This window comes from Muscardinus avellanarius (assembly GCF_963383645.1).
Source record: "Muscardinus avellanarius genome assembly, chromosome: 5".
In the NCBI taxonomy this organism is placed as follows: domain Eukaryota; kingdom Metazoa; phylum Chordata; class Mammalia; order Rodentia; family Gliridae; genus Muscardinus; species Muscardinus avellanarius.
The window spans coordinates 88,392,447-88,409,160 of record NC_137790.1 but is presented as its reverse complement, the minus strand read 5'-3'; the positions used below and the strand labels follow the sequence as shown (position 1 = coordinate 88,409,160).

Genomic DNA, 16,714 nt, shown 5'->3' with positions numbered 1-16,714 from the left:
AAAAAAAAAAAAAAAGCTTTGAATGTATAGGTCTCAAAAATTAAATTGAGCTGGGTGTGGCGGCGCACGCTTGTAATCCCAGCGCTTGGGAGGCTGAGACAGGAGGATCGCACGGGTTCGAAGCCAGCCTCAGCTACTTAGTGAGGCTCTCAGCAACTTAGTGAGACCCTGTTTCCAAATAAAATAGAAAATAGGTATGGGAGTATAGCCCGGAGGTAGAAAAGCCCCTGGGTTCTACCCCCAGTACCATTAAAAAACAAATTGAAGTACAATTCAAGATGAGCCCTCAGTATCTTTTTTTTTTTTACAACAGAAAATTCACTCCATTCATTCAACATTTCTCTACCAGGACTTTTTGTTGTTCAAGATGGGAGTTTTGCTATATTGCCTGGGCCAACCTGGAACTCCTAGGTACAAGCAATTCTCCTGCCTCGGCCTCCTTTGTGGCAGGCACTACAAGTGCAAACCACCACTCCTGGTTTCATTAGGAACTTTGATAACTTTGTTTGAGCAGGTGAAACTATTGTGAAAAGAGCTCATTTCCATCACTGTGAGGGATGTCAACTTTAGCACCATTTATTTGTTTATTAATGACTTTATTGAGGTATTTTTCACATACCAAATTATTTGCTTTTTTAAATTACACAAGTCAGTGACTTTTTAGTATATTTACATAGTTCTACAACCATCCAGCATCACAATAATTTTAGAACATTTTCATCAAATCCCAAAAAATTTTGTACAAATTAGCAGTCACTCCACATTCCCTGTCTGCCAACAATCTCAGCCGTAGGCAATGACTAATCTGCTTTTTGTCTCTATAGATTTGCCTATTCTGAACATTCCACATAAATGTCCACACAATATGTGGTCTTTTATGGCTGGCTTCATTCACTCAGCTTAATGTATTCAAGGGCCGTTGTGTTATACAGCAAGTATCAGTACTTCATTTCTTTTTATGGCTGAATAATAGTTTACTGTCTAGATATATCACAGTTTGCTTATCCAGTTATCCATGGAGATTTGGGTTATTTTCAATTTGGGGCTATTATGAGTAATTCTACTAAGAACATTTGTGTACAAAATTTGAGTTGATTTAGCCCCTTAATCACACAAAACAAAAAGTCAAAAGAGAAGAACACTTATAAAAAAATCTACAAAAATTTTATTTGGCATAAATTTTAGATATTTAAAGATTCAACCATTTTGAGGCACAAAATTGCAAAGGCTTATCGAGACAAGAGAAACTAGCTTCCTTGAAGGCTTAGATCCCTTCTTACACTAAGTTAACAACTTAATATTTTTTATTACTTTTCCTTGAACACAAAGGATCATAAAGACCTGGTTGTAAACACGTCTCGGGAGAATGATCATCAGATGTTACTGTGCCCCTTGCATGTAGCAAGCACAAATCCACAGTTCCTGGGTCTAGGACAGAAGTGACATGTCCAGCATCTTGCATCTTGGTCTCGTTTTGGTTCCCTCAGCAGTTCCCGCTGTGTGTTGCTTCTTTCTTGATGCTACCTCTGCCCATCCTTGGCAGCCCGCTCTGCACCTCACAACCATCGCTGCTCACTCTGCCCCACCAACTGTCTCCACCTCACCTCGAAGGGTAGAGACTTCTACAGAGGCTTTCATGTTGGTTGGTTGGTTTTTTGGAGTACTTGGGATTAAACCCAGGGGCAGTCTACCTCTGAACTGCACCCAAAGCCTCATTTTTTTTTTTTTTAAATATTGAAACAGGGTCTTGCTAATTTTCCAAACCTGTGATCCTCTATTCTCAGCCTCCCAAGTACTGAGATTAGAAGTGTGCATCGCCACGTCCGGTTTATTTTTTGTATTTGAAATACGATCTTACTAAGTTGTGGAGGGCCTCACTACATTGCTGAGGTTGGTTACAAACCTACCTGTGATCTTTCTGTCTCAGGCTCCCCAGTAATTGGATTGTAGACATGCACCACCATATCCGGCTCCATGCTGGGTTCATGTCCCCTAGGCTCAAGGTCTTCCAAGTACTCGCAGATGATGCAAAAACTCAAAAGGTACCCAGTGAATGCTTGTGAATGTATGACCCGTAAGATTTTACATCAATGCTACATATGTGTGGTTAAAGCATCACAATGAGTTAATGATCTGCATTTACCATTTATTAATTGATGACTTTATCTCTTCAATGATCGAAACACTTGGGAGCCTCAACGTAGTCCTGAGGCTCTATCATCAGCTATTGTGACATTATATTAACACAGGTTCATTCACTGAATCGATCTGATAGCAGCACATTCAGAGGCATAAGAAACAGTCTTACAGACTTCAATCATTAGAATTAGCAAGCAAAAGACCCAAAGAGAAGGTTTGACTGACTCAATATTTCTTTTGCTTCCCATTTCAGGGCAGTCTTATTTTGGATTTAATTTCATTAAAATTCAGTGGGTTTTACCTGATGTAAGCATGTGAGGCACAATTTGGAAGATGGAATCACAGTTTACTGCTGGGGGGTCCTGCCAAGCTTTGCCATTTTTCCAAAGGAGGGTTTCCATGGGAAGCTAACTTTTTTAGATAGTCACTGGGTTCCAGTTGGACAATATCAGGATTCTGCCTATAATACTTCTGCAACTTCTCCAGAACTGTGGGCAACCCAACTGTGGAAGCATAGAACATGGGTCCACCCTTGTGCCTTGGCCAATTAAACCCATGCAAGTAGATAACGTCAATGTGGTCTGGGCTAGCAGCTATGCCATCTCCCAGGATACGAAATGCTTCATTGATAAGTGAATACAAACAGCGCTCAAGAATCTCATCCTGGCTAATGACACGTGGCTCAAGGTTATAAGTTTCTCTGTACTGTGACAGGAATGTGGAAAGCCAAGGGTCAGGTTTGTAAATCCTACCAAATGGCTTATCATACTGATACCAACCTTTACCTATCTTCTGACCAAACCGTCCTGATTCACAGAGCATATCAGGAATTGGGCAGTATCTTGCTCTGCCCCGCTTTCGGGCAGGAGTCCCTGGAGGCAACGCAGGTCCAGTAAGACCTTGCCCCTTGCGAACTCTCCAACCTATATCCAATCCAGCAAGGTCAGATGCTCTAAAGGGTCCCATTTTAAAACCAAACTCCTCCAGCACCTGATCTATCTCCTCTGGCTTACTGCCTTCTTCTACCAAGAAATATGTCTGATCACGATAAGAAGCCCACATACGATTCGCAACAAATGCGTGACAGTTGCCTACAACTACTGCAATCTTTTTAATCCTCTTCGCTAAGTTTGTAACAGTGGCAATGGTGGTAGGAGAGCAGAATTGGCTGGGAATAACTTCTAACAACTTCATGACATTAGCTGGCGAGAAGAAGTGGGTGCCAATGACCAAGTGAGGACGATCAGTGGAAGAAGCAATCTCATCTACGTCCAGGACTGAAGTATTGGTGCACAGAAAAGCTTCTGGCTTGCACACAGCTGACAGTTCAGCAAAGACTCGCTTCTTCAGGTCCATTTCCTCAAATACTGCCTCAATGACTAAGTCTACACCAGCAAGCTCCTTTATTGATGAGGCGAACCTGACCTTTGACCATGACCTAGGTTGGCCAATCTGTTGCATTTTGGATGCTTCCTTTTCCAAGTTGAAAGCTATTATCTTCTTTGCAGCTTCAAGTTGCTTTTGGTCAGATTCTACAGCAACCACGGGGATTCTGGCTCTTGCGAAACAAATAGTAATTCCTCTGCCCATAGTACCCAAGCCTGCAGATACAGCGAGAAGGAGAAAGAGGTAGTGAGAACCGGAAGAATACTCACTGGGTGAAGGCTTCTATGGTAACGTAGCATTTAAAAGACAAATTTAGCCAGGCGTGGTGGCGCACCCTTGTAATCCCAGCATTCGGGAGGCAGAGACTGGAGGATTGAGGTTCGCAGACAGCCTAGGCTACTTAGCGAGGCCCTCCGCAACTCAGTGAGACCTTGTTTCAAAAAAAATAAAAAGACTAAAAAATAGGACTGGAAGTGTAGCTTGGAGGTAGAATGCCCCTCTGTTCCATCCACAGTACTGCAAAAATGAATGAATAAATAAATAAATAAATGACAAATTTAACCAGGCATGGTGGTTCACATTCATAATCCTAGTACTTGGGAGACGGAGACAGGAGTATTGCAGATTCATGGCCAAACTCCGCAACCTAGCGAGGCCCTCCACTACTTAATGAGACCCTGTTTCAAAATAAAAAATAAAAGGCTGTAGCTTAGAGATAGAATGCCTCTGAGTTCAATTCCCAGTACCACACAAAAAAAAGGCAAATTAAAAAACACAAATGGGTGCTGGAACATTCTACAGGGCATAAGGGACCAAGAGAAGGCTGCATCATAAAGTAATGGTGAGCCAGGCCCAGTGGCTCATGCCTGTAATCCCGGGGAGGCTAGGACAGGAGGATCTCAGGTTTGGTCCAGCCGCATGATGCCCTTCACAACTTAGTGAGACACTGTTTCAAAAAAATAAAAAGAAAACCATAAAAATAGGGCTGGGCGTGAATCTCAGAGATAGAATGCTGCTGAGTCCAATCCTCAGTACCCAAACAAACAAAACAAAAACAAAAACAAAAACAGCCTCAGTGACTCAGTGAGGCTCACATCAACTAAGCAAGATCCTGTTTCCAAATAAAAAATTTAAAAAATAAGGTTGGGGGTATCTCTTGGAGGTAGGATGCCTCTGGGTCCAATCTCCAGCACCACATATACACAATAATTAAGTAAGTAAATTGGTAGTGATTTTGAACTTGGAGAGTGATGGATCCAGGATAATTCAGTCCAAATATTGAATTACAAGAGTGGCAGGCAGTAGTGTTCTAATGTTACTCTACCAGTAGAAAAGCAATACAACTTGCACATGCTTATTATTGAAATGTGGTACAAATATTAATTACTGCTGAAAAATCCAAGAGTGAAAGATTTATCCACGGACCAGGTAGAGATGAGAAAAATATGCCAGGAGTCTGCAGTCTGTGTCCAAGGTCAGGCCCTCACCTAACTCAGGTCGAGCTCACTGTTGACAATGTCAGCATCTCTGGGCCTCACGTGTAAAGTGAAGAGAACTCATGGACTCGGGTAAGAAATAAGGAAGCTCAAAGGGAATAACATACTCAGCATAGAACCTGGCGCCTGAGGGTCTTACACAAGTGGTAGCTCTTGGCGTGTGCATATTAGGAGAATCCCAAGCACTTACCAAGAATCCCGACTGAGGAGATGGGTCGCGCTGACGCTGTTTTCCAGGATGCTCCAGAAGGCACTGACCATTTAGGTGCATTCCTTTCAGCAAAGAAAGCGTATTGCAGGGCTCTAGCCTGCCCCGATTCCCGAAGGTACATAAACAGTTTCTCCTCCTCCTTGATGCCCACTTCATAGGGATACTTTACAGAAGCCTGGACTGCACGAACACAAGCCTCCTGAGCAAGGCACCCCGGGTACTGCTTCCGCATCTTCTCGAAGGCGTCCCTGAAAATGGCATCCATGTCGGGCAAGCTCGGAACTGGTTTGTTCAAGATTCTGCGGGATTCTAAAGGTTGATCTGAAAGGAATAAGAAAGATCAGAGCTTTGGAAATGCTACATATACTAAGGGAATAGAAATATATAACAACAACAATAACCAATACAAATTCAAAGTACCAGCCAGGTGTGGCGACACACATCTGAAATCCCAGTACTTGGGAGACTGAGATAGAAGAATTGCAGATTTGAAGCCAGCCTCAGCAACTTAGTGAGGCCCTCGACAACTTATTGAAACCTTGTTTCAAAATAAAAATAAACTAGGATGGGGTTGTAGCACAGAGAGAGAGAGAGAGAGAGAGAGAGAGAGAGAGAGAGAGAGAGAGATTCAAAGTTAAGTTATTTAAGTTATTTAATTTGGGCATAAAAGTTACACTTTCATTTTATTCCAAGGCCAAGAAAACTTTACAATAAATTAAATATTAATCAGTCAGTAAGTTCAAAGAAGATTGTTTTGAGTTAGTATATCTATAAAAGAAGCTAATCTGATATTGATGTGAGGATATATATATATGGACCAGAATTGCTAGTTCATCAATAAACCCAATTATGGTTAAACAATTTTCAACACAGATGAAGATAATTCAGTGGTGGGAAGGAGAGTCTTAAACATATGACATGGGTATAATTAAATATTCACATGCAAAAAATATTAATTAACCTATATCCTTCCCTCATACCATCTAGAAAAACTAACTAAAAATGGATAATGGATCATAAACCTATTGAAGGACTAAAACTATAATAATTTTCAGAAGAAAACAGGAACATCTTTGTGACCTTCTTATATAGAAAATCAAAAGCACAATCAATAAAAGAAATCAATGGGAAAAAATCAAAATGTAAGACTTTTATATTTTACAAGGCACCATTAAGAAAATGAAGAGTCACAGTATAGGAGAAAATATTTGAGTGGAAAAAACAGAATCACCCCTAAGTGTCCACATTCTGATCCCCAGAACCTGTGAATAGATAAGCTTACCTGGCAAATGGAATTTATGGGTATAATTACAGTTAAGACTTTGAGATGGGGATATTACCCTCTATGATCTGGATGAGCCCAGTCTAATCACAGCTGTGATAGGAGAGATTCAGCAAGGGAAAAGGGCCAGAAAGATGCAGCTGGGGAAGGTCAGGAGCTGTTGGAAATGATGTAGGTTTTTGTTTGTTTTGTTTTGGTACTGGGGATTGAACAAAGGGGCATACTATCTCTGAGTTACATTCTTTTTTATTTTTATTTTTGTGGTACTGGGGTTCCTGGAAACCATTCTACCTCTGGGCTATACTCCCAGACACCTATTTTTTATATTTTTATTTGGAAACAGGGTCTCTTAAGCCAGCAAGGCTGGCTTCAAACCTATGTGATCCTCCTGTCTCCGCCTCCCAAGTGCTACTGCCACCACACCTGGCCTCTTTTTTTTTTTTTAATTTAAAACAGGATCTCACTAAACTGCTGAGGCTGGCCTTGAACCTGCAATCCTCCTATCTCAGCCTCCCAAGTACTGGGATTACAGGTATGCACCACCATGCCCCGCTAATGTAGCTTTTAATATAGGCGAGGAGGACCAATTGCCAAGGGAAGGAGTGGCCGTTAGAAGCTAAGAATTACCCTCAGTTTACACACAGCAAGAACATGGAGAACTCCATCTTACAATGGAAGGTACTGAATTCTACCAGCAACCCAAATGAGCTGAAAATAGTCTTCAGCCATGCATGGTGGCGCACGCTTGTAATCCCAGCATTTGGGAAGCTGAGACTAGAGGATGGTGGTTCAAAGACAGCCTCAGCTACGTAGTGAGACCCTTTACAACTCATTGAGACCCTGTTTCAAAAACAAAAAGACTAAAAAATATGGCTGGGGTGTAGCTCGAAGGTAAAATGCCCTGGGTTTTATCCCCAGTACTGCAAAAAAAAGAAAAAAGAAAAAAAAAGAAAAAAGAAAAGGAAGAAGAAGAAGAAGAAGAAGAAGAAGAAGAAGAAGAAGAAGAAGAAGAAGAGGAGGAGGAGGAGGAGGAGGAGGAGGAGGAGGAGGAGGAGGAGGAGGAGGAGGAGGAGGAAGAGGAGGAGGAGGAGGAGGAAGAGGAAGAGGGAAAGAAAAAAAAGAAAACAGAATCTTCTTAGAGCATCTAGAAAGGCATACAGTAGCCAACAACTAGATTTTGGTCCAGTGAGAGCTCTACCAGACTTCTAGCTTCAGAACTGAAAGATAATTAATTTGTGTTATTTAAATTGCTAGGCTTGTGCTAATTTTTTATTATACTAGAAGAAAACAAATACAGCTTGCACATCAAATATCCAAAATAGACCTTGTGACTAAGAATATATCAAGAACTCTTACAGTACAATATGTAAAAAGCAAACAATCCAATTTTCTAAAGGGGTGAGAACTGAAGCAGATATTTCATCAAAGAAGAGATGATACATGAGTGACTAACACGCATGTGAAAAGAGCTCAACATCACTGGTCATCACAAAAAAGTAAGTTAAAAACACAAGAAGCTGAACATGGTGGTGCACACCTTAGTCCCAGTACCTGGGAGACTGAGAGAGGAAGACTGCATTGGCAACTCAGTGAGACACTGTTTCAAAATAAAAAATAGCCGGGTGTGGTGGCATGGTGGCACACGCTTGTAATTCCCGCACTTGGGAGGCAGAGACAGGAGGATCACGCAGGTTTGAAGCCAGCCACACTGGCTTAAGAGACCCTGTTTCTAAAAATAAAATAGGTCTGGGAGTGTAGACTGGAGGTAGAAGGGCTTCCAGGAACTCCAGTACCACAAAATAAATAAATAAATAAATAAATAAATAAATAAATAAATAAATAATAAAAAATAGAATTAGGCTGGGGGTGTAGCTCAGGGGGTAGAATGCCCTTTGGTTCAATCCCCAGTACCATGAAAAAAAAACAAAACCACCAACCAAAAACAACAAAGAATATGGCAGGGAGCCTCAAAGCAATGGGAAATTATTTCTGGTTTGCACTTACAAAAAGACTCTGGCTTCAGTCTCATTTGACCCTTGTTATGGTTAGATCTAGAAGGTTCCCTGAAAAAGCTCATGTATCAATGTTCTGAGTTAATCATAAGGGTTGTAATCTCATCAGTGGATAAGTCCATTATAACAGATTTACTGGGAGGTAACCTGGACAGGTGGGTGTGGCTGGAGGAGATAGTTGGGGGACATGGCCTTGGGGATTGTGGATTGTGCTTGTGTCGATGAATCCCCTTGCTTGCTCTCTCTTGCTTCTGGCCTCCGTAATGTGAGAACAGAGCCCTTGCTTTCTCCCTCTCTCTACTCCCACTGCCATTTTCTGAGCTCTGCAGATGTAACTGGCCTGACATGGCCTGAACCCCTGAAATCTCCAGAACTGTGAACAAATAAATCTTCCTTCCTCTTAGTTGTTTTGAATTACAGTGTGAGCATGCAGACTGAAACACCCCTCTTATTCTTTTACTTTCTCACTCCAATAGAAACCAGTTGTCAGTATATGAGCTGCCCTGTCGTGAAGCCCACATGACCACAGAACTGAAGGAGGCGTCCAGCCCATAGCCAGTGAGGAACTGAGGCCCTCGGTCTAAAGGCACAAAAGGAACTGAATTCTACTAACAACCCTGTGTGAGCTTGGCAGCAGGTCCTCACCAGTTCACCCTGAGATGAATACAGCCACAGCCAATGGCAAAAGGCCAAATCTGGATTGCAGTTTTGAGTGAAATCCTAAAGTCAGAGGACTTAGCTAATCACATCTGAATTCCTGACCCATGGAAACTGAGAGATAAAGGCTTAATTTTAAGCCACTAAGTTCTGGGGTAAATTGTTGTACAGTGATATATAAATAATACAGACCCTCTAGAATGATCGTAATAAAAATGACAACAATATAAAGTGTTGGTAATGATGGGGAGAAACTAGAACCCTCATACCTTGCTTGCGAGAATGTAAAACAGTACTTTGGAAAATTATTTGAGAGTTTCTTAAAATTACTGTTCCACCCAGAAATTTCACTCCGAGGAGTCTACCCAAGAGAAACGGAAGCATATGTCCACACAAACTTTGCGAGTATTCATAGCAAACTTATTCATGATAGCAGAAACTGGAAACAACCCAATGTCCACCAACTGCTGAGTGGGTAAAGATGTGTGGTATGTACAGACAGCTTTACCAGAATACTATGCAGCATTAAAAAGAAGCAGACCACTGACACAGCTGCAAGACACGAGCTTCGAAGCACCGTGCTCACTGCAAGAAGCCAGAGCGGGGGAGAAATCACATGGTGTAGGATGTCATTTTTACTTAATGTCCACAAAAGACAAATACATAGATATAGAACAATAAAAGAAATTGGTGGTCATCTAGGTCTCAGGGTTTGTGTGGGGAGTTAGGTATAATGCACAAGAAAGAACTTTTTGTAGAAGTGAGCAAATTTTAAAACTGATTCATGGAAATAGTGTCAGAACGCTACACAGCAAATTATTCTTCATTGAAATTGTTAAAGTATATCTAGAAATGAATCCATCAAGAGCAGCATAAGATCTTTCAGAAGATACCTCTAACAAAAAAAGAGCATAAAACCAGACCTTAATGAAGAAAGACCCCCCATGCATAAAAGCATAAAACTATAACTAGTTTCCATATGGACAATGCAGGAAAATCTAATCAGAATACTTAAGGTTATATATTTTACTCAATAATTCAACAGAACTATTGTAAAGTTTACATAAAAGAATAAGTGTGATAAATTACAGCTACCAAAATTCAGCTCTTACAGAAACTATTTTCTAAAAGTACTACTGTCTCAAGAACAAACCTTAATATGAAAAATGTATGTCTTAGCTATTTAGACAAAAGCCCTGAGAGCCTCTAATGCGGCTCCATTTCAGAGAGCTATAACTGTGAGCCTGTCTGGCATTAGTGTGTGAAGGTGTGTCCAGGAGGTGTGTGTATGGCGTGGATGTCATCATGTCCATGAGACATTATATATCGTCTCATCCTCTTTTTGTAAAAGCTGCAAGGCAAGAATCCCCTCTCCCCTTTGGTACTGAGGACTGAACCTAGGAGCATTCTACCTCTGAACTACACCCCCAGGTCATTTTCTTAAAATTTATTTATTTACTTATTTATTTATTTATTTTTTGTGGTAGTTGGAATGGAACCCAGGGGGCATTCTACCTTCAAGCTACACCTCCAGCCCTATTTTTTATTCTTTATTTTGAAACAGGGTCTCACTGAGTTGCAAAGGGCCTAAGTAGCTGAGGCTGGTCATGAACCACAATCCTCCTGTCTCAGCCTCCTAAATTCTGGGATTACTAGCATGCTCCACCATGCTGGCTTGTTTTTTGTTTTTTAAACAGGTATCACTAAGTTGCTGAGGCTGGGCCTCAAACCTGCTATCTTCGTGTCACAGCCTCATGAATATTTCTTCATTCTTGATTATTTGCTGAGTTGAGAAGAATGAGTGGTGTCCACATGGTAAGAACAACAGGCAGGAAAGGAGGGAAGGCAGTGGTTAGCGGCATGTGGCCCTGCGCACCCTGCTCCTTTGGAGGAATCTGCATCCACACAGGCCCATGAGGTACTTGCTCAGTTATGCAGTGAGTTGGCCTGCTCCTCCCATGTGTGGGAAGACGAGGTTGGCTAAGAAGGAAGGGGCCCTGGCAGAGCCTACAGCTGATTTCATTCACTTGCAGCCCAAAAGGAAGAAAGAGCAGAGAGTGGGAGAGGACAGTGTGAGTACAAGCAGGAGGACGAGGAAAGAGTCAGAGTTGTCCTGTTGGGATGCAATCATCCTGCTGAGTCACCCACGCCATGGCACAGGACAGACGCACCGGGCACATCTCAGAGCTGGAGTTCTGTCTTTGTGACACCACTTCTGCCGTTCCCATGCCTGGGGCTGCCTCCCAACAGTACAGTACACAACAGATTTCTTTCAAGAGTTTACAAAGTTAAAAATCTTTAGGGGTGTGCCCTGGCATGATTACTTTTAAAAGTCCAATAGCTGATTTTGAGCTATAGACCTGGGAGGTACAAGAACAGAGAATTATGTCAACCATATTTGTGTCAAAGATAGCTGCAGTTTTTTTAAAGCAAGTTTTTCCAAGGCCAGAGATTGAAAAGAAGAAGAAGAAGAAAAATGAGCTAACAAAACAGAAAAGTTGGGCATGGTGACACAAGCCTGTCATCCCAGTACTTGGGATGCTGAGACAGGAGGATCTCAGGTTCAATACCAGCCTTAGCTACTTAGTGAAGCCTCAACAAATTAGCAAGACCCTATTTCAAAAGCAATAATATTCAGAAGTGGATGCACACACCTGTAATCCCAGTAATTGGGAGGCTGAGACAGGAGGATCACAGGTTCGAGGACAGCTTCAGCAAGTAGTGAGACTCATCAGCCTAGCGAGACCCTATTTCCTTCTTTCTTTCTTTCCTTCCTTCTTTCTTTCTTTCTTTCTTTCTTTTCTTTTCTTTTTTTTTTTTTTTTTTTGGTACTGGGGTTCTTGGAAGCCCTTCTACCTCCGGGCTACACTCCCAGACTTATTTTTTAATATTTTTTGTCAGGGCCTGTTCGGCTAGACCGGGATGGGGCGGTGGCTCAAGATGGCGCCTAGGCATGTTGCCAAGTCACGAGGCTCACGAGGCTCACGAGGCTGGCGGTGCCCTGAGCCTGCGCAGTGAGCCCTATCAGGTGCCCTATGGATGATCAGTGACGCAGCGCCTCGTGCTACCACCAGCCCGCCTATGAGAGGGTTAGAAACGTGCATGCCCTAGCTGTGGGAAGCTTGGGGTTGGTGGAGCGATGAGGGAGGGGTTATGAGACTGATATATATTTGCCTGCTGTGCGCATTGGAGGAGGAAGCATTAAAGAGGAAGTAGCTTCATCAGCAAGTCGGCGTTCGTGTGTTTCTTCCCTAGGCTCTGCTGGTCAGTGCCTTAGGGTCGCGACAATTTTTTATTTGGAAACAGGGTCTCTTAAGCCAGCAAGGCTGGCTCTGAACCAGCGGGATCCTCCTGTCTCTGCCTCCCAAACGCGGGGATTACAAGCATGCGCCACCATGCCCAGCGCGAGACCCTATTTCAAAATAAAAATAAAATGAGACTTGGTGGTATAGCTGGGAGGTAAAATGTCCCTGGGGGGGGGGTTTAATCTCCATTATCTCTCTCTCTCTCTCTCTCTCTCTCTCTCTCTCTCTCTCTCACACACACACACACACACACACACACACAATACAAAGGACTGGGGGGTGTAGCTCAGAGGTAGAATCCACCTCAGTTCAATCCCTTAAAAAAAAAAAAAGAAAAGTCTGCTTTATAGTATGTGATCATTATTTCTGATCAGCATAATTCTATTTCCTGGGCAAACTCAGAACCTCTCAGGCTGTGGCATTCTGGGAGCTACCTAAGACACTTGTCCAGACCAGCTGTAGAGCCAAACTAAGTACATTCACCAGTGAGGTCTGTTCTGGGCACAACCACGGCCAACAGGTTTCCCCTGCTCCACTTCCCTTCCTCTCTTGCTGTGGCTCTAACTGAAGGAAGCTATCATTTTCCACCTCTCGTTGATTACTATAAAATAAATTCAGAAGTCCCCTTTTGGTTCTACAGGGAGAGTTGTTTTGAAAGTATTTCTTCTACACTTGGTAGTCTTAAAGGCACTCAAACTAGGAAAGAGAGAAAGCTTTTTAAAAGACTGCATTATTTTGTTGTAAAGAAGATTGAACCCGGGGTGCCCTACCTCTGAGCTACACCTCCAACCCTATTTTTTATTTTTTATTTTGAAATATGGTCTCACTAAGTCGCCGAGGGCCTGGTTAAGTTGCTGAGGCTGGCTGTGAACCTGCGATCCTTCTGTCACAGCTTCTCAAGAACTGGGATTATAGGTGTGCACCATTATATCCAGTTTTAAGGACTTGGTATTCTTTAACTTTGTTTTCCATGGACCATGTTAAGAACTGTCATTTTAGTCTCTTACTAAGTTTTTAATAATGTTACGACACAGCTGTAAATAAAAAATATACCGTCACTCAGAAGTACCTACATAATAGGCAAATTTCAGCAAGCCAACATTAGCTGCCCAGAAAGATGGGGAGGAGAGGAACCACATTCAAGTATACACACAGTGGAATTACAAAAGAATTACAACGAAATTCTTTCCTTAGCTCATTCACATTAACTTTGTTTTAATTCTACAAGCTACTCTAGAGGTACATTCGAGTTTTGATAAAACACTAAGTGAAGTATGCTTCTGAAGAAGGGAAAAGATGACTATTTCCCCTGCTCCCTTTTGTGAACCTGATAGGCAAAGATTCTGCCTAAGCATAAGAGACTCAACACCACAGTTCACAGAAATCTCTTCCTCAGACACAAAGGACTGTCACCTTCCTAACCTCATCTGCAGTATGCTGCCTGATCCTCGAGGCTCTGCAAAGGGCAGACAGAACAACTGTGTGGTCACGGGCACCAAGGAGGCCACCCGCTCAACATGGATGTGGCCTTAGGCCTCTTCCACGAGACAGGGTCATTCTGCTCTTTTGAAATAGAAATAGAAATGAGTCATAGCAATGTTCACAGAGAGTAAAAATAAATTATAAAGAGCAAAAAATAAACTGAGGAGGAAGACCATGGAAACCACTAAGATGTTTTCAAAGCCACAAATACAAATGAACAAATAGACCAAGGCCTTTGGGCAGAATTGGAGTTGTTAGAAATGGCTAACACAGCCCAGCACAGCCACGGAAACAAGGCCAGGGTTCCTCACAGAGACGAAAGAGAACATCCATTTCCTGAGTTGAAGGTCCTGTTTGGATGTTCTCGGGGTCCTTTCCTGCTAGAAAGGTGGGCAGAGAGCTACAGCTCTTGATCTTTGAAGAACAGCACTGGCTTTCAGCTTCACACCAGAAACACACACATGAGAACTAAGAATTCTTAGTCTAGGAACAAGCAGGCTGCTGATAATGTGGAAGCACAAATACATGGCCTTTTACAGGACCCTCCTCTCCCCAGCTGAGTCAAAACAATTTGTTTTGGCCAAGGAATTCTGTGTTCCTTTGTTAAATCTACTGCACTGAAGTCTGGGAGGGTTTGTATAACAAGAAAATTAGGATGTGTAAAGCCAATTAGCTTCTGAAGCCAACACTCCAGGATACGGTGTTAAGTTTGTGGAGACATCTGCTGCTACTTCCCAAAACACAGTAGTGGATATGTAACCTCCTGACCGCCCTTCCTACCCACAATTTGTTCCAGAAGTGCTGACTGAATATTGACCACTGGAAACTGCCCTCCCTCCTCTCCTGTAGGATGGGGAAAACAAGTAAGTCTTCTTAATCTTTTCCTTTTGTTTTTGTTTGTTCGTTTGACTCAACATTTGAGTAGTGGATATGGGAACAGACTGAATTAGTGGGATGTTTTTCCAAATGGAAAAAGGGAACATAAAATATTTTGCATACATTTTTAAAATTAAGTGTCATTCATATGTCACAAAAGTCATGTGGGGTTTTTGTTGTTGTTGTTTTAGCGTGTGTGTGTGTGTGTGTGTGTGTGTGTGTATTCCTAGAAATTGAGCCCAGGGGCATTCTACCTCTGAGCTACACCCCCAGCTTTATTTTATTTTATGTTATGAAATAGCATCTTGCTAGATTGCTGAGAGTCTCACTAAATTGCCAAGGCTGGTCTCGAACCTGCAATTTTCCTATCTCAGCCTCCCAAGTACTGGGATTACAGGTGTATGCTGCCATTCCCTGAAGTCATGTTGCTTTTTAACCATGCTTTTCATAAATGACTAACTGATATCTTTCAGGCTGTAGGTGGTGCTTGCATGCCATTAGGAAAAGTCAAAGCCAGTAAAAGTTATCTTACCCTTTTTCTCACTACACCAGTGGTTCTCAAAGCATGGTCCCTAGATCACAACATTAACATTAAGTAGACATTTGTTAGAGATGTGAATTCTTGGTCCTTACCCTACATGTACTGAGTCAGAGAGTAATGAGTTAGAGCCCTGCAATCTTTTATTTTTGTTTGTTTGTTTTGGTTTTTGCGGTACTAGGGATGGAACCCAGGGGCATTCTATCTCTGAGCTACACTCTCAGCCCGGTTTTTTATTCTTTATTTTGAAACAGGATCTCACTGAGTTGCAGGGGTAGAGCTACTCACTAAGTAGTAGCTGAAGCTGTCCCAGAACCTCAATCCTCCTGGCTCAGCCTCCCAAATTCTGGGATTAGAAGCGTGCGCCACCATGCCCAGCTGCAACCTATGTTTTAAGCTGGCTAAAGATTCTGATATACACTAAGTTAGAGACCAATGTTTCACATCAAGACAATTGCACTGGCCGGGTGTGGTGGCGCACGCTTGTAATCCCCGCGCTTGGGAGGTGGAGACAGGAGGATCGCGCAGGTTCGAAGCCAGCCGCGCTGGCGTAAGAGACCCTGTTTCAAAAATATAAGATAGGTTTGGGAGTGTAGCCCGGAGGTAGAAGGGCTTCCAGGAACCCCAGTATCACCAAAAAAAAAAAAAAAAAAAAGACAATTGCACTAGCTTCAAGAAGTATGAATTTATACTTATGTATGCATTTATTTGTAATAAATGTTTGTTTATTTATTTATTTAGAAACTGGAGATTGAACCCAAAGGCATTTTTACTCCAATCTACACCCTCAGTCCTATTTTATTTTTCTTATTTTATTTTGAAACGGGGTCTTGCTGAGTGGCTGGACTCAAACCTGCAATCTTCCTGTCTCAGACTTTCAAGTAATTAGATTATAGGTGTGCACCACCATGCTCAGCATGAATTATATTTAATATTAACTGATGCATTAGATTGTTGTGGAACTGTCCATCAAGTCAATATATCAATTTTGTTTATCCAAGTGATCATGTATTAACAGCTATATTTAAAGCAAACAAAGAAAAAAGAAAGGCAGGGAAGCACGAAAAGCACAAGACCTAAAATGAAAGTGAAAAAAAGTAAAGGCAAAGAAATAGGCAACACTAAACTAAGAATGTTGTGAAGTAATGAATGGCAAGTGTAGGTAAGGCCCCGAGTCTGTCCTTTGTGGGTCTGCCCTCTTCCTTTATATCTCTAAATTTATCTATGACGAAGCAGCAGCACCAAGAGAGCATAGGGTTTTTATTTTAAAGTGGTACTCGTTTAAAAAATGAACAGTGAAAGTACTAGAGTTTCACATGATTCTAATGAC

General features: G+C 42.0%; 1 protein-coding gene across 1 annotated transcript in view; it reads right to left on the bottom strand.

The window, feature by feature from the left end:
- Nucleotides 1–2,478: 2,478 nt before the first annotated feature.
- EHHADH (enoyl-CoA hydratase and 3-hydroxyacyl CoA dehydrogenase) overlaps nucleotides 2,479–16,714 on the bottom strand; it is a gene marked incomplete at both ends in the record, with an annotated part of 53,241 nt that continues 39,005 nt past the window's right edge. The window contains 2 exons of the mRNA XM_080696877.1: nucleotides 2,479–3,740; nucleotides 5,212–5,553. Coding sequence (XP_080553003.1) covers nucleotides 2,479–3,740; nucleotides 5,212–5,553 — 1,604 coding nt within the window. The remainder of the gene's footprint in view (nucleotides 3,741–5,211; nucleotides 5,554–16,714) is intronic.